This window comes from Furipterus horrens, unplaced genomic scaffold (genome assembly GCF_987537825.1).
Source record: "Furipterus horrens unplaced genomic scaffold, mFurHor1.1.pri manual_scaffold_11, whole genome shotgun sequence".
Lineage (NCBI taxonomy): Eukaryota > Metazoa > Chordata > Mammalia > Chiroptera > Furipteridae > Furipterus > Furipterus horrens.
In genome coordinates, this window is record NW_028327181.1 from 56,631,506 (window position 1) to 56,655,749 (window position 24,244).

General features: G+C 58.6%; 2 protein-coding genes across 2 annotated transcripts; one reads left to right on the forward strand and one right to left on the reverse strand.

Annotated features, from left to right (window-relative positions):
• The first annotated feature begins 1,404 nt into the window (after positions 1–1,404).
• LOC149997786 (protein PIMREG-like) lies at positions 1,405–5,127 on the forward strand. Its single transcript, XM_090291861.1, has 5 exons — positions 1,405–1,470; positions 2,006–2,334; positions 3,587–3,882; positions 4,352–4,447; positions 4,969–5,127. The coding sequence occupies exons 2-5, from the start codon at positions 2,041–2,043 to the stop codon at positions 5,000–5,002; spliced, it is 720 nt and encodes a 239-aa protein (XP_090147987.1). The 5' UTR covers positions 1,405–1,470; positions 2,006–2,040; the 3' UTR covers positions 5,003–5,127.
• A 4,792-nt stretch (positions 5,128–9,919) lies between these two features.
• LOC149997787 (uncharacterized) lies at positions 9,920–22,794 on the reverse strand. The gene is made up of 6 exons (XM_090257504.1): positions 22,756–22,794; positions 21,414–21,634; positions 15,289–15,296; positions 13,737–13,906; positions 11,796–11,924; positions 9,920–10,416 (listed from the first exon to the last, which is right to left on the reverse strand). The coding sequence occupies exons 1-6, from the start codon at positions 22,792–22,794 to the stop codon at positions 10,114–10,116; spliced, it is 870 nt and encodes a 289-aa protein (XP_090113630.1). The 3' UTR covers positions 9,920–10,113.
• Between the last annotated feature and the right edge of the window lie 1,450 nt (positions 22,795–24,244).

The following is a 24,244-nucleotide window of genomic DNA, read 5'->3' on the forward strand; positions in this document are numbered from 1 at the left end:
TTATTGGTAACTTGATTCATTAATATCCATCTCTCCCCACACACTAGATTTGAGCTCCATGAGGTTAAGGATGCATCTGCTCTATTGACTTCCATGACTCATTTTTAGCACAGTGTTTCATCTATCAGATACCAGTAGGTATTTGGAAAGATCCGAGAGGGAACATGGAGAAGGAGGCGGGCCAGGAGAGACCAGGGTGATGTTTGTTGGGGTGTTGATTTAGGTGGTGCAGAGCGCAGGAGGAGCTGGGCGGCCAGGAAGTGGTTAAACGCACCTGTCTGGGAGAGGTGCAGGCTGAGCGGAGGCAGTGAGGTGCAGTGGTGAGAGGCATGGACCCTGGGCCCAGAGTGGCAGGCTTGTTTGTGTACACATACTAACTGCTACATAATGACTGTGGCAAACTGGGAACAAACACAACCTCTCCATACCTGAGTCTCCTCATCTAGTCTTAGGCTGCAAGGAGAATCAAATGAGTTCATAATAATAAAGTGCTTGACGCAGGTTCTTGGTGCATGTAACTTGTCCTATATGTGTTCAGGATTCTCACCATCCCGCTTGTGTTGGGGGCGCGGGGGAGGTGGGGGCGGTAACCGAGGCCAGAGGGGTGGGTGTAATCACCCAGAGATGAAGAGGAGACTAAGGACAGAGCTTCAAGGAGCCCCTCAGCAACAGTGGCTGGGGGGGCGGGGGGGGGGGGATCCAATAAAGGAAGGACAGGGAGCGGGGTGTTTTCTAAATGTCATAATTTTTCGCTCGTTTGGATGCTAAGGGGAGGGAGGCATTCGACTGGAGAGAGGGAAGAGGTCAATGAGCTGAGGGAGCGGAGGTGTGCTCCCAACTGTCCGCTCTTCCAGGATGCATTTTTAGGGGGTAGAACGGGGGATGGCGAGTATGGGGAACACGAGCGCAAAACTTTGTCTCAGGAAGGCAGAGGGTCAAGAGGGAAGTTTGAAACAAAACCTCCACGGGAACTCAGGCCCCCAGTTCTTTGTGACAAAACCTCTGAGACCTCCAAGCTGGGTGGGAGGGGGTCCCGAAGCGCCCGGGGCCCCGCCTCCGCCCCGCCCAGTAAGACCCGCCAGAACTCCCTGCAGTTCTAGGAGGGGCCCCGGCGGCCTGCGGCCGGGCGTCCGGGAGGTGGCGCCGGGGCCGAGCCTGCGGGCGGCGGAGGAATCCAGCGGCGACGGAGGCGGGACCCGCGGACACAGAGCATCAGGCAGCGTCACGCCACACCCAGCCCCGCGGGTGTCCTTAGGGATGAATGGGGACAACCCGGCAAATATGAGAGCGAGATTCGCGGCCTCAAGAGCAGAGAGCCAATGGGATCTCTGGTGCGACAGCGGGGCGGGGACGGAGCCAATCAGCTATCAGAACAGAGCCAGGGGGCGGGTCCGCGCGGAGTTTCAAAAATCAGCTGGGGTGGGCGAGGTGCATCTGTGCTCGGCGTCCGGTGACCGTGGAAGCTCCTGGGTGAGTGCAGGCCGGGGCATCGTGGGGCTTCTGTTCAGAAGAGACCTGGACCGCGGGGGCGAGGAGGTGTCTAGTCAGGACAGGCACGCGTGTGGGGCGTCTGGGTATTGCAAGTTGGAAATCCGGGGCTCTGGCCCGCCGGCCAGGGTGTCGGCAGGAGCGCACTGGGTCAGGGCAAGTTGTAAAAGAGGCGCTGATCGCGCGCTGGGCCCATTTGCTGAGGCTCGAGGAGGGCTGATCATGACCGCCTCCCTCCCGGCCTGAGGCGACCTTGGCAGAGAGGAGGCTGGGATGGAGAGACAGCTGTTTTAGACAAGGGGCCGCAGGAAACGCTGACCAGCCTTGTTCAGCCTCTGCCCTCTTCTGGGCCTTGTTGACCATCTCCACGTTTCAGGAAGCACCTCCTCCTCGAACCCACAGTTGCCAAGTGCACCCCTCCCCAGCCTGCTTCTCCTTCACCCAGGGTCTGTCTCAGTGGAGCTTGAGAATGGGGTGGAGGATGCCTTGCTGACCTGCCTTTTGACCTCCTCCCCAGGGTCTGGCGGACAGAACAGACTCTTGGCCAGGCAGATGGCCTCTCGGTGGCCAGGCATGAGTGTCTCCATTTGCAGGAGATCTCTACAGGACCACGAGCAGCTGCAGGAGAATGAGGTGCTGCAGCCCGCGGCTGACCATCTGGAGACCTCCAGGGGAGCCCTGGGCTGCCTCTGCAGACAATTCCAAGGGAGGCCGCCGCTCAGAGCAGTCAGCCTCAACGCGGGGCCGGGCCCCTCCTGGACACGCCTGGAAACCCCAGAGCCGGAGCAGCAGGGCCTGCAGGCTGCAGCTCGCTCAGCTAAGAACGCCTGGGGTGCCGTGTCCCAGGTATGCTGACCATGTCCAGGTCCAGTGCTGCCTTAAGGAGCCCCCAAGAGCATAGGTGCCATAAAGACAAGGACTTTATTCGTTCAGTGGTGTGTCCCCAGCACCCCGAATAGTTCCTGGCACTTAGTAGGTGCTCAACAAACAGTTGAGTGAGTGAACGAGAACAGTGTCCTCGAGGAAACATCCCCACAACACAAGATGAAATTGTAAGCAAGTAGCTCATGGTGGGAGGACACCCAAAACAAGCTTAGTGGGTGAAGACTTCCCTGAGCAGGTCATTCCATGGAATTCACTCAAGAAAGGGGAAGAACGAGGAGCACGTAAGACCGGGGGACTAGTGTGAGTCCAGACTCAGAGCCGAGGGAGATGGAGAAAGTGAAGAGAGCTGGCAGGAGCTTGGTTTGGGTGTGGCCAGAGAGCAAGGCAGGGCAGTGAGAGGCGCCCAGAGTGCCCAAGGTGTCGACACTCCCGAGAGATACCGGTAGTCTTGGAGCCAGTGGGAAGAACTTATAACAGCGTGGGAACCGGGTCTAATTAGCATATTAGAACTTGTTCTTCAGCTACTTGATGGAAAAGGGACTTTTCCATGAGGGGACCTGGGGGCCTGGACTTGCAGAGGAGTAAGCAACTTTGAGAGCTGCTCAGAAGGTAGATTTGGAAGGGTTTGGTGTCAGATGACATGTTTGGGCAGGAAGCTGTCACTCACGTTGGGTGTGAGATGACCGCGGACTTCCAAGTGGAGGCACAGCCGTCGTCCAGCTGGTGTGAAAGGCTCGGGCTTAGGGCTTGACTCTGTGGGCGATGAGCAGCCCTAGAATGGTGTGGAGCAGTTGAGTGTCATGATAAGAACTGCCCCTGAGATGATCTCTGTGCATCAGTGTGGAGGATGGAATAGAGTAAGACCAGAAGCAGAGGGACAAATTATCCCATGGTATCCTGGAGAGCAGGCTTTGCCCTCGAGTCTCTGGATTAGTCTGTGTCCCGAAAGAGGGTTCGGATTTAGGTGAATGGAGGCTCTATGAGCCAGAGTGGCTCTGCCGCTGACCCCTGCACTCATACCCTGGGGGCTCTAAACTGGGCCCCGGCAGAGGACCCATGCCACATGGCATCACCCATATCCCTCGCCGCTGAGACTAAAAGCTGCTTGTGTGTGCAGGACAGCTGATAGGTGGAGGGGCCGGAGGTATGGCTTGGAGACTAGGGTGCTTGTCCTTGGCTTATCTGTGCTCACATTTCCACGTACCTGTCTCAGAGAATCCAGGAGTCCTGCCACAGCGGTTCCAAGTGGCTGGTGGGAACCCAGGTGAAAGCCAGGAGGAGGAAGAGGGAGACGCAGAAGGGCAATAGTCCCACAGGTCGCAGCATGAGCCAGAGGAGCACCCGGCTGTCTGGACCCACCACTGTCCGCTCAAGTCTGAGCCCCTGGGAGAGAGAGCATCACTGCCTCTCCACCCACGTGGGCCCACGCGCATACCCACTGCGGAGGTCCAGGAGGGAGGCCGCCTTCCGGAGCCCCTACTCCTCTACAGAGCCCCTCTGCTCACCCAGGTAAGCAGAAGAGCACCCTGCCCCCAAAGCGTTAATGGTCCAATGGCTTCTGGGCACCTCCTGGGACCCCCCCCCCCCCGGTCAGGGAGCCGGGGAAGCCCTTAGGGCCTTAGTTTCCCCATCTGCAAAAGGAAGAGGTGAGCTTAGCTCTGTCTGTATCACACTCTCCCAAGCCTCCTAGTGAGCCTGGACACCAGTTTGGCAGCCATCTTGGGACTGAGCCCCAAGTGAGGAAGAGCAGGGCTCACCTTTTTGCAGGATCACCTGCCCTTGACCTTGACCTCATGAGCCTCAATCCATCCGTTTTCTGCCAGCTGCTGTAAGTTTCTCTGATGTCACTTCCTGGAGTGAGGTTCTAGGGGGATGACCAGCCCCCATAGACCCCAGGCTGCAGTGCTGGGTTGAAAGGGGCTCCTGCCACAGGTTTCCAACTAGTCACTGGTGCCTGTGGCTTTTTCCTTCTATTCAGTGAGTCTGACAGCGACCTAGAGCCTGTGGGGGCAGGAATCCAACATCTCCAGAAGCTGTCCCAGGAGCTGGATGTGGCCATTGTGGCTGAAGAGAGGTAAGCTGGCTTCCCATGCTTCAGAGGGAAATGGCTGGGAGGGTCCTCCTTTTTAGGCAGGCCTCTGGCTCTGGCCCACTGTGTGACCCTGGCCAGTCCCTCCCCTCCTCTGAGCCTTGGTCTCTTTACCTGCAACACGAGAGGGCACAAAAGACCTAATTGGGGCTGGGGCGGTGGTTAAGGATGCACCCCGGATATATATGGCCCTTGTCCATCACGCGGAACTGCACCAGACTTGTACCTGGTTCCTGAAAGGCCTGCCCTGCCTCCGACACTCGCCATGGCTCCCTGATGCCCGGCCTGCCCATGGAGTTGGGAAAAGCTGCATGGCTGCTTGGAGCTCCTGGTCTGTCTGCTCAGGACCCCATCGTGAGGGCAGATCCTGGGTCTGGAGCTGCCCGAGCTTGGAGCCATTTGTACATGGCCATGACGGGCTTTTCGGTGGGGCCTCCGAGTTGGGAGGGCCCCCCGGAGCATGAAGCACCCAATGGTATCTGTCTCTCCTGCTTTCCTGTCTCTAGCGGTGACATGACTGTCTCTCTCCTTCGTGACTGAGGACAGTGCCCTTCAGGTAACGGCATCCTCCCGAGCACCAAGCACCGCTCTCAGGGGCCCCTGCTTCCTCCCCTCCTCCTCCCACGTGAGCACATATGCATATTTGGAGAAGCGAGTCTTCTGGAAAAACCCACAGAGCTGATGGCCAGCAGGATGGGAAGTACAGTCTTCCTGCCAGCCTGGAGCTGGAGCTGCTCACCTTCCTGACCCTGTCCCCTTCCAGCCCCTCATTTTGGGGGAATGCTATGGTATCCTTACTTCCCCTGTCCTGAGCTCTGTCTTGCAGGAAGAAAGCAACACCTGACCCCCATGTCCCCACAACTAGGGTCCGTGCCTCCCCTCGAGTTCCTGGAGGAAGTCTCTAGGACATAGCAGTGCCCCCTGGGCCACACCTGAGCCCGCAGAGACTACCTGCCCCAGCCCAAGGGTGGCTCAAGAGACCTGGGAGGGGTAGGGGGGGTGTTCATCCTACTCCCCTTTTGGGCTTTGAGATGCCCCCACACTTGAGCCTTGTGATTGTGTCTTTTGCAACATGAAGTGCAGGCTCCAGAAGGTACCTGAGCACTAAGCACTGAGTTGTGTACCCAGGAATGGGATCTGTGAGGAGTCACCCCATGTTACCAGTGCCAGGGTATTGGGAACCAGCTCCCATCCCTGCTCCAAAGGAAGGCATGGGAGCCCTGGCTGTTGTGGCTCTGTGGGTTGAGCGCCAGCCTGAGAACCAAAGGGTTGCCGGTTCGATTCCCAGTCAGGGCACATGCCTGAGTTGTGGGCCAGGTCCCCAGTTGGGGGCGCATAGAGGCAACCACACATTGATGTTTCTTTCCCTTTCTCCCTCTCTTCCCCTCTCTCTAAAAATAAATAAATAAAATCTTTTTAAAAAATATACCTTAAAAAAAAAAGAGAGAGAAGGGATGGGAGAGATTTTCAGGCTCTGCAACACGGGGCCCATGGGTACCTATTTATATTCTCAGCATTGTGGGTGCCAGGGAGGAGCAGCACTGCTCAGGACAGCTCCTGCCCTTTGTAAGTTACTTTAAATATCTGCTTTGTCATTTTATGAGAAAGAAACTAGTGTGTACCTTTCCTCATTAACAGTGCTTTTCATAATAAAGACTCTCTCCGTATTTGGCATCCCTTCTCTGTCACCTGCCCCCGCCCTCCCTCCATCTATGGTGTGGAGCCAAGCCTTGTTCCCCTCATCCACGCTCACTCCCAGCCAGCCCGCCCACAGGTCCGGGAGACCAGGAGTAACAGGAAAGGTTTCTCGGTGTCATTCAGAGCAAAGCATATTCTAAAGGCAAATAAGGTTTTTATTTAAGTGACAACGTTTGAAAGTTAAAAACCGGCTCACATCAAAATCAAAGACCAGTTGTAAAAATCTTATAACTCCATAATGCTGTTTTTGTCTTGTTAGAAATCTGGTATTTTACGTTTTCTTTCCCAACGGATTTTGTACAAGGCAGCCATGAAGAATATAATAAACCTTGCTCATCACAGAACCAGCCACCACAGATGCTGAGAGTCACACACTTAGGAACGGTCAGACCACGGACAAGATCAGACAGGCTGGCACCACCGAGTGAACAAATAGAAAAGGACGTGGGGTCCAAGGGTGGGGTTCCCCATGAGCGAGCCGCCCTCCTGTCCTGCCCCTCCTTGGTGTCCCCTGCCACTCCTTGTCCCAACAAGAGTGGGGTTCAACTGCTATTTCTCCCAACCACCCTATTGGTTTCTTAGCAAAAAGAGCAGGACCCAGACCAGGCCTCGCTGCTTGGACTTAACCCTAAATATAATTTTTAAGAAAGTTCCCCTGAGCCCAGAGCGAGCGGGAGGAGGGAGGTGACTTCTTGTGGCTGAGCTAAAGAGAATAGGTTTCCAGTGCACTTGGCACCCAAACCCCCGGGGACTCAGTGGGAAAGTTGGTTGTTTAAGGCGGGGTCAGCTGCTAGGCTCTTTCACAGTTGGGGGCCCCTCCCGGGGCGGGGTGGAAGAGCATCCCTGCAAAACCACACCACACTGGACTCTGCCATGGGCCCAGCTTTCACTTCAACGTCGGTTCCATCTTTTGTCTGCGGGACACTTCTGGGCATGGGTTCGGGCTCCAAGTGGTAAAATGACTTAAAAAGCCATGAGACCCCACCTCCCCTCTTTCAGAGAGCCCACAACCCTTCCCCAGAATCTGAATACTGGGATTCAAACATGTTTATTTCCTCTGGCCCAGTATCCAGGCAGGAGGGCCATTCATCCGAATGTATGAAAGTCTCCTGTTTTATTTTTAAAAGGTTGTGGAGCTTGAGGGAGGAATCACACTCTTTAGAAAAAGCCCATGATGCCGGAAGAGCAGGCCCCGGCCGCGGGTGCACCCTGAACCCCACCAGGGTGAACGAAGAGAAAGGTGGCAGGCAGGCCATCTGTGAGGACAGCCACCGAGCTGGGAATACAAACATGCCACGCGAGAAACAGGGCGCTTTGGTCAGGCAGGGAGGCCTGCTTGCCAACTCCTGAGGGAGGATTCCCTGGAAAACAGCCAGTGGGGGGGTCACAGAACTACTTGGAGACGGGCAGCAGCCCCTCCCGACAACGACGCCACTTCGTTTTTTCTCCAACATCACTGCACGAACAGAACTGAACAAACCATCAGTAAGGAGAGGAAGTGCATACTGGTTACCGTTGCTGTGAAAGCAGCGCTGAGCCCAGCGTGGTCTGCGTCTGTCGCTACACAGAACTGCACACACACTCAGTCACATGCAGTCACATGCCCACTAAAGCTCCTAGAGGGGACATTCACAACAGCTCATGACTGTACACCTACAGCAGCGCAGGGGGGAGTCTTCAGAGGCCTGATACAGAGCTCCTGAAAGGAAGGGGCTGTGGCCTCCTGCTAGGCCCCGCATCCCAGCACCGACCCACAAAATCACACAACCCTGCTCACGTGGACTCAAAACTCCCCAGCGCCCTAGCATGCTTTCTCGCTCCTGCTCCAAGCCTGGGGTTCTCAGAAAAGGCAGAGGGAATCGAACCAGGGGAGAAGTATCTCGCGCTAATTATTTTATGATTTGAGAGTTATACATCAGTGTCTTCTGCAAAAAGGAGATGGTGGAGTTTCAGAGAACCAGACTAAGTCTGCCCAGGTTTCATTCAGGGGATATTCTGGAAAGGAAGGGGAGGGTTGGGGGTGAGGTGGCTATGCCACATGAGCTGGTGCCTTATATGGAGAGCCAGGAAAGACTGAACCACCAGGACCGGAAAGGAGGCCGGACCAGAGAGGGGGCCAGGGGTCGCTCCTCCCCACCAGATTTGCCAGCACTTGGTGCTGCTGTATGCAGGTGCGGGACTGAAAGTGAAGCAGAGAGCTGGCGGACAGGTGGGGCAGATGTGGCAGGAGCGGGCAGGCTAGAGAAGACACATTTCTAGTAGAGAGAGCAGGGTTAAGGGCTGGGAGCCTGAACACGCCCCCCCCCTCCAGCCCCAGCAGGGGACCTCGTTTGCCAGTGGTGCCAGCCACCCCCACCAGCAGCTGCTGTGGGGGAGCACATTGGTCACATGGGAACTGCAAGAGGTAGACATTGAGCAGAAGCGACACTGAGCTGACACGGGTGCCTGCTGTGTATACAGACATCTGGGCCCCGGGGTGGCCTGGCCCTTGACACAGAGCCCAGGCTGAAAGAACTGAGCCGCCTCAGTGACAGCACAAGGGGGCTCAGAGGCCGGCCCAGGCTGCAGGAGACCAGTGCCCAGGCCAGAAGCCCAGCAGCACGGGGCCTGGATCGGCTTTGAGGGGCCCCGGGAGAGCTAAGCCCAACCAACCTCAGGGGCGGGCCCAGGAGGAAGTTTTGGGCACCAAACCAAGCTGAGTGGCAGAGGGAAGGAAAGAGAATACAACAGTTTGAGCCAAAACGACATGAACCCCCAGAACTCCAGGACCTCAGCTCTATGCCTTCCAGCAGCCAAAGGGGAGAAATCAGTCTGGGCAGAGTGGGGAGGAGGAGCCAGATCAGTGCTCTCTGGGAGGAGGTCTCTGTCCCGGGGACACTGGATTTGGGCATCAAGGTAAACAAACCTCTCCATGGAGTAGGGACCCCTTCCCCCTACCCCAGGGGCTTCCTTTGAAGTAGTGGGGTAATCACTGCTCCCCCCAGCCCACCCAGAGCCCTGCTCTCAGACTGTGGGGCCAGTAGGGATCACTGGGCACTCTGAGGAGCTCTTAGGCCTGAAAGCCTCAGGGGCAGAAGTGCCAGACAGCCTAGGAGTCAAAAACTTGCACCAATCTAATGTCGGCTGGGGAGGTCCCTCAATCACATCAGGAAGGCAGGGCCCAGAAAGGGCAAGCAACTGGCTCAAGGGATCACAGCTAGCCCAACTAGGCCAGAGGCCACGGCTGCAGCCTCACAGGGGAGGGAACCACAGAGGACTCCAGAAAGAGGAACCAAGGTCCTCAAGGGCCACGGGAGGACAGTGAAGATTCTAAGAACAGGAAGGCGAGACATGAACAGCTGCGGGAGGACAAACCGTCAGCACCAGACCCGTCCCGCCCTGGGCCGTGGACACACACCTGAACATAGGATGGGCCCAGGGAGCATCCTCTCCCGCCCAGAAAATGGCCACTTCGTCATAGGAGAGCCAGGCCCAAGATGGTGACTCAGGACGTCACAGGGACAACACAGGGAGGGCAGGCGCCAATGCCACTCGCCTCTGCACCAGACAGCCAAGAAGCCAAGCGCTGTGGATCCTGGGTCTGGGGGCCTCTGCCCTTAGGGCCTGCCTAGCATTACAGCGGAAGCCTGGAGAACTCAGAAAGGTGGTCGACTTTGTCAAACACTCCCGGCACGCTTGCGCCCCGCATTACACGGACATTAGCCCTGACTTGGGCTTGAAGTCACAGGCACCGGGGAGTCAGCAGTGGCTGCACTGAGACCAGGGCATCTCACCCTCTTGCAGCCTAGGGAGCTCCCCGCCGCAAGGCCGGGTAGGGTCCCACCCCCCTGTGGTCGGACACTGCTGGACAGACACGGGAGGAAAAAGGCAGGAAAAGGCCTGTGTCGGAGAGAAGGCAGCCCCTCCCCGCAAGCAGCCTGGTAAGATCCCCTGCTCTGCGCACCGCCCGGCCCTCAGGGCACCGACTCGAACTTGGGGGGCCCGCGCGCCCAGCTGAGCGCCAGCAGGGGGCGCTCGTGGTCCTTGTCGGACTCGGGCTGGCTCTGAGCTCGCTCGGGCTTGGGGTTCGCTGGCGGGTCCGGCTGCTGCACCGACATGGTCCTGCGCAGGTGGTTGCGCTTCCGCAGGAAGTCGGGCTGCGCGTGCAAGCCGAAGCTGCCCTTGCGCAGGATCATCCGCGAGCTGTTCTTCTTGGGGCGCGAGCGGTGGCTGGCCTCCAGGACGGCCAGGTGGGCGGCGTAGCCCTCGCTCAGGAACTGCGGAGGGGACAGGAGTCGGGCCAGCCGGGCGGGGACAGGCCTCTGGTCCGTCCCGCCACACCCCAGCCTCTCCAGCACCCGACCCTGGGGTCTGCAGCCTCTCCGTGGAACCCCCAGGAAACTGGGAGCTCGCTACCATTCTAGGCTCGCCCTCCTGCTCTGCACAACTGAGCACTTACGTCTGTACCTGTGGGGCATTCCAGAATTCTGATTCTTGACGAGGGTGGAACTCCCATCCTTGTCGCTTTCACTAAAACCCCAAAGCCTAAGTCTCTCCCATCCATCATCCACCTTGCACCCCATGGAACTTAGCCATTTTATGGCCCCCCACAACTGCCCTTCCTGCCAATCCTCCCACTGTGTGCTCCAACGCTGCTCACAGTGTGGACCTGGGCCATTGCAGGCAGGCTCTCAGGCGCCACCCCAGACCTGCAGAATCAGAATCTGCCCTTAAACAAGACCCCCCACATGACCCACGAGCTCGTTTCAAATGTGAGATCAGTGCTGCTCTGGGGATCCTCACTGTGGAATCCCCATCCTCTGACCCTCACCTGCTGGCCACTCTCCAAGTTCACTCTCAACATGCCCCAAAGTTCATCAACTTCCCTTCAATCTGCTTCTCAATGCCAATAATGGCACCAGGTCACCACACCAGAAATGGGTGCCACCCTGCACATCTGGATCCGTTCGTGAGCAAAGCCAGTCCATTCTGCCTAGAAATGCCTCTTGGACCTCCCACTTCTCTCCTCCAGGCCACTGCCCTGCCGCACCCTCCCATGCCCCTCCCACCTGCAGCCAGAGGGGCCTCTCTGAATCACAGCAACTTAAGAGTTCCAGCGGGATGCAGCGTCAGCCCAGAGCTCTCGCCGCTCCTCAGCCCCGCCCCTGCGCGCCCCCCCCCCATCACACTCAGACAAGCTGTCACTTGCAGTTCCCAGAGTGTACATGTTCTCTGTCACCTCCTGACCTTTGCTTTGGCTGCTGCCTCTGTCACAAACGCTCCTCCAGCCTCAGGCCCTTTTAGGACAATTTCTTCACACTCCTGGAAACCAGCCTTGCCCGTCCAGCAGAGCTGCTCTTGTCTGGGGCCCCACCATCCTTTGCGCTCCCCCATTTTGGCTCTTGCCACACTGTGCTGTCACTGTCTGCAGATTTTTCCATCTCCCTACTAGACTGGATGACATAACATGCGATTCCACCAGGGACTCTCCCTGGCTCCCAATACAGGACCCATTTCCAGGCAGGTGCCCAGTAGTATTTGTTGAATGAATGAATGAATGAATGAAGCAGATTAAGGAATGAACAAATAAAGGAATAACCACCTACTCTACTCCCCCTTACCCTCTCCCTGGGCCCCACCCCCCAGCCCCACCCACCTGGCACTGGGTTTGGTACTTCTTGGTGGGCCGGCCCACAATGAAGATCTGGGAGGGGGGCAGGCCCAGCACGCTGTAGACGGAGATGTCCTTCGTGGAGCCGTAGGCAGCGCTGATTTTGATGAAGCACTGAAACACAGAGCCGCTCATGGAGGGAGAGGGAGGCCCAGGCAAACCACCCCCAAAGGATTCCTAGACCATCCCCCTGGAAACTCCTCCTGGGGGACCCTCCATCTGCACACTAAAGCATCCAAGCCATGGGTCCACCCTGCAGTGGCCTCCCCTCTCCGCCCCTACCCTGCACCCCACACTCTGAGCTGAGCAGCACAAACGGTAGGCTGTGCAACATGGGGCAAAGTGTTCCCTTGTGGACCAAGGAGCTGAGAGCCAGGCAGACACATCACGGGACAGGGCTGGAGCCAGTTCTGTCTGGCCCCCAACCCTGTGCCGTCCTCACGGCAGCAGCCTGCTGCTGGCTGGTCAGACATCCTCCCCAGAAGCCTCATCCCAGTTCAGAGAACTGTCGGCTCCTCCTCATTCCAGGGTCACCTCAGACCCTCGCCCACCCCACCGGGACACCGCCTCACCTCCTCTGAGGTGCTCACCACCTCGCTGAGCCTCACTCTGAGCCCCCCATCAATGTCATCTTCTTTTCTCCCCCTCTCCCTCCCCTCAAGTTCGCTGGAGACTCCTCGTCCCAGGTCACAGCTTTTCTTCCTCCTAAGTCCCACCATCACTGGGATATCTTCCTCAAGGTCTGCAGTGACTGTCACCTCCAAGACTGAACCCAGAACGGCCCCTCTGAACCCTGAATGTTCGCTCTCCCACGCTGACCCCACTCCTTCCCTCCTCTGTCTCTTACAGCCACTGCAGCCTTACCCACCCCTGAGTTCTCTGTATGCCTCTCCTGCCTTGCCCCCTCCTCCCCTGCCTGGGCACCTCCCTGTGTTCCCTCCCCTCCACCTTGCATTCTCCAGCCCCTCTCCCTCCTCCCACACCCCCCGCTACACCTCCGCCGGGAATCCTCTACGAGCACCTTCTCCATTTCTATATGCTGGCTGCTGAGAGCTTCTGGAGAAACAGAACCACGCAGCTCTGGCCCCACATGTTCTCTCTGCTCCCCACCCTCCAAAGAAACTCCTCCCGACTTTTACTTCCCTACCCAGCCCTGGATGTCAACGCCAAGAGAGGGCTTCCTCAGCCCACTGGCCCCTCCGCATTAGCTGGCCCATCCCCAGCCTGCCTTCAGCCAGAGGAAGGAGCGGCTTCTTTGTCCCATCCTGTCCCGCCTCCTGGTCCACCGCAGCTCGCTCCTGTGACTTCAGTCCAGCGAGTCCCTTCCTACCCACACAGCCCTCTGAGCCGAGATCCCTCTCCTCTGCTCCCCACCCCGCTGCTTCTGCCCCCTCGGCCCTCTCAGGTGACCCTTCTTCACCAAGGTCATCATCGTGAGGACAGTTCTCACCAAACCACAGCTCTGCACAAGGACACTCTCTCCTTCTTGAACCCTGCTCCTCCTCCCTGATACCGGGAAGCTTCCCCCCCTGGCCTCCTCCCCAGCTGGCTCTGTGGTTCCTGGGCTGGCTCTCCTTCCAGCTCTTGGTGGTGCTCAGCCCCTTCTCTCTCTCCCTCCCATGGCTTCATGGACCTGCCTCAGCTGGGACCGACGTAGCTCACGTCCAACAGCCAGACAAGCCTCCATGTGTCCGCCTCCAGCCTGGTTCCCTTTCATTTCATCCATTATATTTTGGGTGCCTATCCTGTGTCATCATGGCCCCTGATGCTAGCGACATACTGGTGACAAAACACAGGAGCTCTGCCTCCCTGGAGACTATGGTCAGGTCAGGTTACCAAAGAAAGCCCCCGGCCAATGGAAGCCAGGGGCGGGGGCAAAGGGCAGGGCGTAAGGTCAGTTCGTATGGTGGTGCGCGGGGATGGCACCTTCAAGTTGGGTGGACTGGTGTCGCGGCCAGCAGAGTACTCCCAGCAGCGGCGGTGGCGGAGGCGGTGGGTGGCAGCGGCAGGAGCGGGAGCGGCGGCGGCGGCGGTGGTCCCAGCGGCGGAGGTGGGAGAGGCCAGCGGAGTGTAACAGAACCCGTGGGCTGCTCCGACTGAAACAGAACCCACGGGCTGTTTAGTTAGGGGTCCGACTGCCCGCCGCCAGAATCATAACTCTGAATACCAGAGTTTGGTGAAAAGGAAAAGAATTGTTTATTTACACAAAGCCCTGCCTCCCCCTCCCAGACCTGCCCAGTCTTACGGAAGTCAGAAACACCGTTTCCCTACTTCCCAGGCACAGTTCAGCTTTACCAGCAGCTGCCAATCACTCAGTTCTGATTGGGGAGGTCCTTTCTGTGCTGTGGTGCCCTCCAGCTCTCAATGCAGGACCGCCTGGATTCTCAGCCTCCTTGGAAACTGCCTTCTTCCTGCAAATCGCACGGATCTCCTCTCCTTCTCAAAGCAGTCTGGCAAGAGCCTCTTCTTAAAGCAGCCTGGAGATCCCTTCTCCAAGCCAGATGGAGGGAGCCCACAAGAGCCAGAGAGTGAGGGCGTGAGGGCCAGAGAGAGCCTTAGAGTGAGCCTCCTAGAGCCAGAGCCAGCCCAAAATATGTCCGCAGCTGCTTCTCTCTTCCTCCCTGCATCCTCTATCTCCCCGCGTCCTCTCTCTCCCCGCGTCCTCTCACAGTGGGTGTTGCAAACCGTCCTGACCATTCACAGAACCCTAGTAGGCTCGGTCTGCTTCTTCCATACCAGCCCACAGTCCAAGATCCCTCCCATCTCCCTGAGTCTTGGAAGTAAAGCGGATCTTTGCAACAATGTATCCAGCCACTAGCTCCAGGCATGCAAGGGCATCCTGAAAGCTGCTTCCTGCTCCCTATCTCCCAGCTGCAAACTCTGCGGTTTGTTTTTGGACTCTCCTGTTTCTGTAACAGGAGGGCCTGGGCGGCCGGTGCAGGAGCAGTGGCTGCGTAATTGGCAGAAGCCGTTCGCGTGCGCCTGCCCCTCCCCCAGCCCTAGATGGGGAAGCCCCCAAGCGACCTCGAGAGGCGTGTGGGCGCGCCCTTCCCACAGAATCTGGGCAAGCTGGAGCGCGCGCCTTCCTCCTGCCGGCCCTCCACGTGGCCCCCCTCTGGGGAGTTCCAAGTGTATCCAGGCAACAGCCCAACGGATACTTCTTGGCGAGCTCTCTCTGGCTGCTGAGGACGGTTTCTGTGCTCCCGGACAGAGCTCCCAGACGCGCCCAATGGGCAACTGCCTGAGTGCACTCTGCCCCCACCCCCCGCCCTGGGGACCAGGGGGCCAGCTCAGAGCTCCCCCAGGTGGCCAGTTTCCCTTGGTCCGCCAGCGGCATCCAGTTGTCCCTGCTCCTCCACCTCCTGCAGGGCCAGCCCGCCAGCACCTGCTCACATGCGGTGTTGCAGCCTTCGTGAGTGTCTGTGTGAGGATCCCCCAGAGCCTGTGGCGTTTGCTCGGGATCCTCAGGTCCCTTTACCAGTGGGCCTGTGGGGGACACGGGGAGGAGGTATGTGAGGAGGGGGGGCAGCCCACTGTGCCAGAGAGGGAGGCTGAGGGCTGTGAGGGAGCCCCGCCTACCTGCAGGCTCCCGGGGGCCCAGGGAGGCCTCCGTGCCTCGGTGCTCAGGCCTGGGCCCCTGCAGGGCACCCTCCAGGTGCAGGGCCGGGAAGACGGAAGGCGCGGTAAGGCCCAGGCCTCCGTGAGGGGCTCCCCCTGCCTTTGCAGGAAGAGGAACCCCATCACCAGCTCCTATAGCTCCACCCGAGGCTGCCCTCCGGTGGAGAGGGGGAGGCGTGCCGCCCCTTGCCACGCCGGGCTGCCCCAGAGGGCCGGGAAGACGCTGAGGCAGCAGCGCCCTGGGGCTCCCTCCTCAGCTGCCGCCCTGCCACGGAGGCTGAGCCAGCCTGAGCAGGGCCGGGGTGCCACCAGAGGGGACACAGCACCCTCCAGGCGCCGCAAAAGGAAGGTCTGCCTGCTCCCGCGCAGGCGAGGGCCCCCTCTAAGCCTGCCACCAGGTCCCGACCCCGGGTACAGGGTGACCCCAGAAGATTTGGACAGAGACCGAGAAGCGCGGTGGCGGATCCTCAGGGCTCTGCTTGGTGAGGCGTGGGCCTTCTCGGGCTGGGGGGCTCCAGAGCCTGTGCCTTCCTGCCCGCAGCCTGTGCCTGCCCTCAGTGCCCCTGTGTCCGCCGGTGCTCCAGTCACCTCTGTGCTGAGCGCCAGCCCCTCGGCCTGCACATCTGCAGGCTTGGCTGCCAGGCCAGCCTCTGACAGCGGGGTGACCCCCATGGACACCAGCCCACCTCCCAGACCAGCCTCTGACAGCGGGGTGACCCCCATGGACACCAGCCCACCTCCCAGGCCAGCCTCTGACAGCGGGGTGACCCCCATGGACACCAGCCCCGCTCCCTATGCACTTCCCTCGGGGGCTCCACCCAGCTCTCGAGGCAGAAAACGGGCAGCCTCAGGCCCAGCCCAGGCCCCAGTCTCCACTGTAGGCCAGCCAGCCCTGGGCAGCATCGCCCGGGCCCCCCCGGGAACGCACGCCGGCCCCAGGCCTGCCTTGGCCGCCTCGTCATCGGCTCCAGGCCCGTCTGGCACGGCCACCCAGCGCCCTGGGGGAAGCTCCGCACAGAACACGCGGAAGCGAACTCGCCAGGGCACCCTGGTCACGACCCCTGGCGCCAGCGCTGGGAAAAAGCCTATGCTCGGAGGTGCTGCTGCGCCCGCCTCCGTGCCCACCCACGGACCTGCACCCAAGCAGAGCTCCCATGTTTCCAGCCAAGGGCTGGGCACCACCACCACCAGCACGGTGGCCTCTACCGTGGTGTCCCTCTCAGCCTCCACCCCCAGGGGCCCTGCCTCTGCTGGGCACACGGCAACAACTCAGAAGACCACCAGCCTACCAATCCCTGGGGCAGTCGGTGCGGGCACATCTGCAGGCTTGGCTGCCAGGCCAGCCTCTGACAGCGGGGTGATCCCCATGGACACCACCCCAGCTCCCTAGCTCTCCTCTCTGGGACCCCTCTCTGGCTCTAGTGGGAAAAGCCTTGCTGTCAGGGCCCCACCATCGCGTTGCCAGAAAACCACGGGGCCGTCAACCCAACTCTGAGCTCCAACGCAGGCTCTTTTGTCTGCGAGCTGTCCCAACAAAGACAACCAGGAAACCCAAGAGAGCGTCACAGCACAGGCTTCGTTCAGTGGCCAGACGATGAAGGAGAGGGAGTTATGATTCTAAGATCTTCGCTGGGGTCAGAGAGGCTGCATAGAGAACAGGAGGTTGGAAATGAAGGCGCGGTGCAGGCTGTTAAGAAGGAGGAATCCTTGTGGGCTTTCTGGGAAAGGAGGAAGCTGGCAGCGGGAGAAACCAAGGAAGAGGAGCAGAAATGGTAAGGATCTGCGTCCCCGTGATGGCCGACTTTCTCCTCTTACATTATGTCATGTTGTATGACTTGAAGGGACAAAAAAGTAGAGCACAGTCTCCCAGGTGCTGATGTCAAAGGTGCCCCTTGGGTTTGGCAGCCGGGCCAGGACCCCTGCTCCCCGGAGTGGCCTTCAGCCTGACGGCCTCCTCCCCTCTTCAGCACTGCAGTTCCTGACTTCTGGTCAGAGGCGGATTAAGGCGGGTGGAGGCCCCGGAGAGGGAAGTAGATATTGGTTGGGCCCCTTAAAAACAAGGAGAGAGCCAGGGAAAAGAAAAACCCGCATTTCCCATATTTTATGCAGCGTAGTAATGAAAGCAAACTTGGTGTCATTAGAGGAAAGTGTCAAGTTGGGGTTTTGCGGGGCCCTTCAGAAGTCGGGGCCCAGGGTGCGCGCCCGCTGCGCCCACCCTTCAATCCGCCTCTGCTTCTGGTAGGGCTGCAGGGCCCCAATTACTCGTTTAGAATTGATATTTTAGAAGAACTCAGAATGATTCCTTTAAGATTCATTCCTGTTTAAATCAGCAGTGTGTTACTTTTTCTTGTTGACCTGTATTTCGTCGCATGGCTGTACCACAGTTTGTTTACTCACGTGCCGTGAAAGGTCTGACAAGTGTCAACATTTGTTTTTTATGCCAACTCTTCTAATAGGTAACCACTGGTATCTCCTTGGGGTATGGATTTGTAGCTTCCTAGTGATGAATGAGGATTTTCTTTTCCTATGCTTATTAGCATGCACAGGTTTTCTTTGGGGCAGAATCTTCAGGCGTCTTTCCCACTTAAATGGGCGGTTTTTGTCTTGTTGTTGTTGTTTTAATTGAAAGGTTTTTCACATATTCTGGGCACATATTTATCACAAGTGGGAGCCCTTTAATTTTGTTGTTTTTTGACTTTGCTTTGGCTATTTTGGGCTCCTTGCAATTCCATGTGAATTGGATGACCAGCTTTTCTATTTATGTAAAAAGGGGGATGACATTGTGATTGAAATCGCATCGAATGTGTCCTCATAGTATTGCTATCTCGATCATTTGTCTTCTGACCCATGAACACGGAATACCGTTCTATTTATTTGGACATTTTAAATTGATTTCCTGCATTCTTTATAGTTTTCAATGTACAAGACTTTCATCTCCTTGGTTAAGCTTATTTCCAGTATTTAGTTCTTTGAGATGCCATTGAAATGGAATTGCTCTTTAATTTTCTTCATGGATTGTCACTGCTGGTGTATAGAAACACACAGATTTTTGTATGTTGATCTTATGACCTGCAAATTTGCTCATTTCATTTGCTGTTGCCACAGGTAGATCTGTGGTAGATTCTTTGAAAGATTTTATATATATATATTATATATCGATATATAGATATAGATATATGGAATCATACCATCAGTGATATAATTTTACTTCTTCCTTTCCGATTTGGATGCCTTTTGTTTCTCTTCCCTGTCTACTTGCTCTGGCTAGAAGTTCAGTGTAGTAATGAATAGCAGTGGTGAAAACAGGAACCCTTGTTTTGTTCCTGATCCTGGTGGGAAAGCTTTCAGCCCTTCAATATTGATTTTGTTGTTTTCTGTGGGGTTTTCATAGGTCACCTTTATTATGTTGAGGAAGTTCCTGTCTGTTCATGGTTTCCTCAGTGTTTTGTTTTGTTTGTGTTTTTTAATCTACTTATGGTTTTCTCACTTTTATTTTTTCACTCATGAAAGAGCATTAGATTTTGTTAAATGCCTTTTCTGTGTCTATTGAGGTGGTCAGTAATTAATTTCATTCCATTAGTGTCTATTGTATGGATTGATTTTCTTATACTGACCTTCTTGCATTCCTAGGATAAGTCCTACTTGCTCACGGTATATAAACCTTTGTACATGCTTCAGATTCAGTTTGTTAGTATCTTGTTGAGAAGTTTTTCATCTATGCTCATTAAAATGTATCTGGCCGTTATAATTTGGGGGGGGGGGCATGTCTTTATCTGGCCTTGGTAGGAAAAAGAACTGGTGATCTCATCGAATGAGTTAGGAAGAGTTCCCTTCTTTTCTGTTTTGGAAGAATTTGAAAGATGTCAAGGTTACTTCTTCTTCAGTGTTTAATAGTGTTCTTCAAGTCTTTTATTCTTTCTTTCTGTTTTTTTCTATCCTCCCTTGATGATTGTTTTATTGCTTTTTAGAGAAAGACAGGAAGGGAGAGAGAGGGAGAAGCATCCATTGGTTGACATTTTGTACGTGCATTGACCAAGAAATGGACCCACAACCTAGGTGTGTGCCTTGACCAGGAATCAAACTCATGACCTTTCAGTTATGGGATGATGCTCCAGCCAACTGAGCCACCGCAGCCAGAGTTCAAGTTTTTTTGTTTTGTTTTGTTTTTTTTGTTTCTTAGTGTAGGTGTTTACTGGCGCACATTATTTCTCACAAGTGCTTTTTCTTCATCCCATTAGTTTAGGTATGCTGTGTCTTAATTTTTTGTGGTCTCTAAGCTCTTCCAGTGTATTTCAAAGAGTTGTTTAAAGTCTTTGACTAGTCTGTTTCCTGAACTTTCTCAGGAATTGTTTCAGTCAGTATATTTATTCCTGAATGGGCCATACTTTTTAAATTTACTAATGCCTTGTGATTTTCTTCTTGAAAATGGCGTGTCTTACTCTTATGCTGTAACTTTGGAAGTCAGATCTTCCCCTTGTCCAGGGTTTGACTTATTTTTTTGTGATGGTCGAAGGTTATAGTAGTCCATTTTTCAGGGGTTTACTGAACTCTTTTTACAGAGGATGTATTTGTTGCTATGCGTGGTCACTGAAGACTGCTCCTCAGCGTATGTTCGGGTAGTGTTTGGACAGAGATCTCCTTGAATACCAGGAGCCAGAAAATGAGAGAGTAAACTTTTTTTCAGTCTTTGAAGATTGGCTGTTAGGGCTGTCCCTCAGCACTCAGCCGGGTTTGCACTGAGCCCAGGGACCAGCCCAAAGTGAAAGCTTATTTCTTCAAAGGTAATTTTTGAGCAAGCCTCTTCCCCGACGCATGCATGTGGCTTTCTGAATTCCCCAAATATATGGGTGATTTTGAGTGCTCTAATTTCCCAATAAAAGCTCTCTCCCCAATTTCCACCCATAGGCATTTTGCCACCTGTGGTATTATGCCTCCACCAGGATCTTTTGGTCCCGGCAGCTACGGGTTGTTGGCCAGCTTAATGGCTTCCAGCAATGCCCGTAGCTTTTCCAGCCTTCAGGGAGCTCTCAGACAGCGTTAGAACAGAGCTGCCTACACGATCATTAGCAAAGAGGTCTTGCTCTGCTTTCTCCAGACCTAAGGACCAGGGTCCCACCCTGGGAACTGGGGGATGCAGTTTTCATGCCCACAGCCAAGCTGGGCAGGCAGCTTTAGAACAGACCTACACGATCATTAGCAAAGAGGTCTTGCTCTGCTTTCTCCAGACCTAAGGACCAGGATCCCGCCCTGGGAACTGGGGGATGCAGTTTCCATGCCCACAGCCAAGCTGGGGAAGGAGTGGCACAAGGGCAAGGAAGACCGCCACGAAGCTTTCCTACCGTTTTCCAGTAGCCTTTTTAAAAATTCATTGTTTGCTTGATTGCTGTGAACCTTCGACCATTTATAAAGTTCTAACAAAATAGAGTTGTTTAAAAACAATTACTGTTTAGTAGAAATGATTTCCATTTTATACTCTTCTTGGAGATTGTTCCTGACAGGCTGCAGAACTGCTGCGTTCTTTATTAAAAGTCTTTAAAGTTCTTTAAAAGTCTCTAAAGACTTTTAAAGTATTAAAAGTCCTAAGCTCATTGTAGACTCTATGGGTGTTATCTCTTTGTTGTGTTTTGCTTTTCTGATTTGTTGGTATGGGAGATGAAAAGGGATAGGTGTTGGAATTCAATATGAAAGAGTCATAATTAATATAACTCTGTTAAGCAACATAATTGATAGGATGAAGTCTTTTATTCAGGCCTGCCTTTGGTCTGTTTATTTTAGTGTAAGTAGGGAATAAAGTGAACTAAATGCCTCAGGTAGTCTACTTTGTCTTGGGTTGCCTAGGAAAGCTTTTGAAATGCACACACTTGGTTTGTAAAGACTTTCCTTTATTTTTACAGAGAGACGAAGGGAAGGAGAAAGGGAGAGGAACAACTACCCTTGCCTCTGGAATGCAGTCCCCCGGGTTGCGAGCCAGGCCTTTCCTCGCACCACGGTACCCGGATGCACCGCGCGCCCCCGGGGACCTCCGCCCCGCCCATGGACGCGGCCTCCTGGGCCCGCCACCAGTGCCCCCGACGCCGGGCGCCTGCAGCCGGGCGCCCGCAGCAATGGTACCGGAGCCTCACGCACTCCCGGGGCCGGGCAGGCGGGTGGGCGGGCGCGGGGATGGAGAAAGCCAGCGGGGCAGCGCGGGGCCGGGATGGGCGGCCCTGTCGGCCAATGGCAGCCCAGAGCTTCAGCTAGCAAAGCCCTCGGCCAATGGGAGCCAGGGGTGGGGGCAAAGGGCAGGTCACTTGTGTAAGCAAGGAAGGTGGGCCGCGGGGATGGGACCTTCAGGTTTGGTGGGCTGGTGTCGCCGGCGGCAGAGGCAGAGTACTTAGAGCTGCGGCGGCGGCGGCGGTGGCGAGGCGGTGTGTGACAGCGGCCGGAGCGGGAGCGGCAGCGACAGCGACGGCGGTGGTTCCAGTGGCGGCGGAGGTAGGAGAGGCCGTCGGAGGGTCGGCGGGAGCGGGAGAGGCGGCGGTGGGACCCGGTGCGGCGGCGGTGGGACCCGGCGGGGGCGGCGGTGAGATCCGGGGGCGGCGGTTGGACCCGGCGGCGGTGGCGGTGGGTCCCGTGGGGCGGCGGTGGGACCTGGCGGTGGCGGCGATGAGACCCGGCGTGACCCGGAGGCGGCGGCGGCGGCGATGGGACCCGGCGGGACCCGGCGGCGTCGGCGGCGTTGTGACACGGCTGGGCCCGCGGGGGCGGCGGTGGTATCCCGGTGGCGGCGGTGGGACCCGGGGGGCGGTTGTTGGACCCGGCGGTGGCGGCGGCGGCGGCGGTTGGACCCGGCGGGGGCGGCGTTGGGACCCGGCGGCGGCGGCGGCGATGAGACCCGGTGCGGCGGCGTTGGGACACGGGGGCGGCGGTTGGACCCGGCGGCGGCGTCCATGAGACCCGGAGCGAACGGGAGGCGGCGGCGGCGGCGATGAGACCCGGCGGGGCCCGGCGGTGGCGGCGGTGGGACCCGGGCGGCGGCGTTTGGACCCGGCGGGGGCGGAGGTGGGACCCGGCGGCGGCGGCGATGAGACTCGTCGCGACCGGGAGGCGGCGGCGGCGGCGATGAGACCCGGCGGGACCCGGGGGCGGCGGCGGCGGCGGTGGGACCTGGGGGACGGCGGTTGTACCCGTCGGCGGCGGCGGCGATGAGACCCGGTGCGGCGGCGGTGGGACCCGTGGGCGACGTTTGGACCCGGCGGCGGTGGCAGTGGGACCTGGGGGGCGGCGGCGGGACCCGGCGGCGGTGGCGGTGGGACCCGGCGGCGGCGACGATGAGACCCGGCGTGACACGGCGGCGGTGAGACCCGTCGGGATCCGGAGGCGGCATCGGCGGCAATGAGAGCCGGCGGACACGGCGGCAGCGGCGGCGGTGAGACACGGCGGGACACGGCGTGGGCGGCGGCGGAGATGAGACCCGGGGCGGCGGCGTTGGGACCCGGCGGCGGCGGCGGCGATGAGACCCGGGGCGGCGGCGGTGGGACCCGGCGGCGGCGTCCATGAGACCCGGCGCGAACGGGAGGCGGCGGCGGCGACGATGAGACCCGGCGTGACACGGCGGCAGCGGCGGCGGTGAGACACGGCGGGACCCGGCGTGGGCGGCGGTGGGATCCCGGTGGCGGCGGTGAGACCCGTGGGGCGGCGGTGGGACCCGTGGGGCGGCAATGGGACCCGGCGGCGGCGGCGATGAGACGCGGCGGGACGCGGAGGCGGCGGCGGCGGTGGGACCCGGGCGGCGGCGTTTGTACCCGGCGGGGGCTGCGGTGGGACACGTCGGCGGCGGCGATGAGACCCGGCGGACACGGCGGCGGTGGCACCCGGCGGTAGCCGTGGACGGCGGCGGTCGGACCCGGAGGGCGGCTGTTGGACCCGGCGGCGGCGGTGGCACCCGGCGGGACCCGGCGGTGGCGGCGATGAGACCCGGCTGGAGGCGGCGGCGGCGGCGATGTGACACGGCGGGACCCGGCGGCGGCGGCGGCTGTGGGACCCGTCGGGGGCGGCGGTTGGACCCGGCGGCGGCGGCGGTGGGACCCGGTGCGGCGGCGGTGGGACCCGGTGCGACGGCGGTGTGTCCCGGAGGCGGCGGCGGTGGGATCCGGGGGGCGGCGATGAGACCCGGGGGCGGCGGCGATGGGACCCGGGATGCGGCGTTTGGACCCGGCGGCGGCGGCGGTGGGACCTGGCGGCGGCGGCGGCGGCGGCGGCGGCGGTTGTACCCGGCCGGGGCGGAGGTGGGACCCGGCGGCGGCGGCGGTGGGATCGGTCGGGACCCGGAGGCGGCGGCGTTGGGACCCGGCGGCGGCGGCGGCGGCGGCGGTTGTACCCGGCCGGGGCGGAGGTGGGACCCGGCGGCGGCGGCGGTGGGATCGGTCGGGACCCGGAGGCGGCGGCGTTGGGACCCGGCGGCGGCGGCGGCGATGAGACCCGGGGCGGCGGCGTTGGGACCCGGCGGCGGCGGCGGAGATGAGACCCGGGGCGGCGGCGTTGGGACACGGGGGCGGCGGTTGGACCCGGCGGCGTTGGCGGTGGGACCTGGGGGGCGGCGGTGGGACCCGGCGGCGGCGTCCATGAGACCCGGCGCGAACGGGAGGCGGCGGCGGCGGCGATGAGACCCGGCGGGGCCCGGCGGTGGCGGCGGTGGGACCCGGAGGCGGCGGCGATGAGACCCGGGGGGCGGCGGTTGGACCCGTGGGCGACGTTTGGACCCGGCGGCAGTGGCAGTGGGACCTGGGGGGCGGCGGCGGGACCCGGCGGCGGTGGCGGTGGGACCCGGCGGCGGC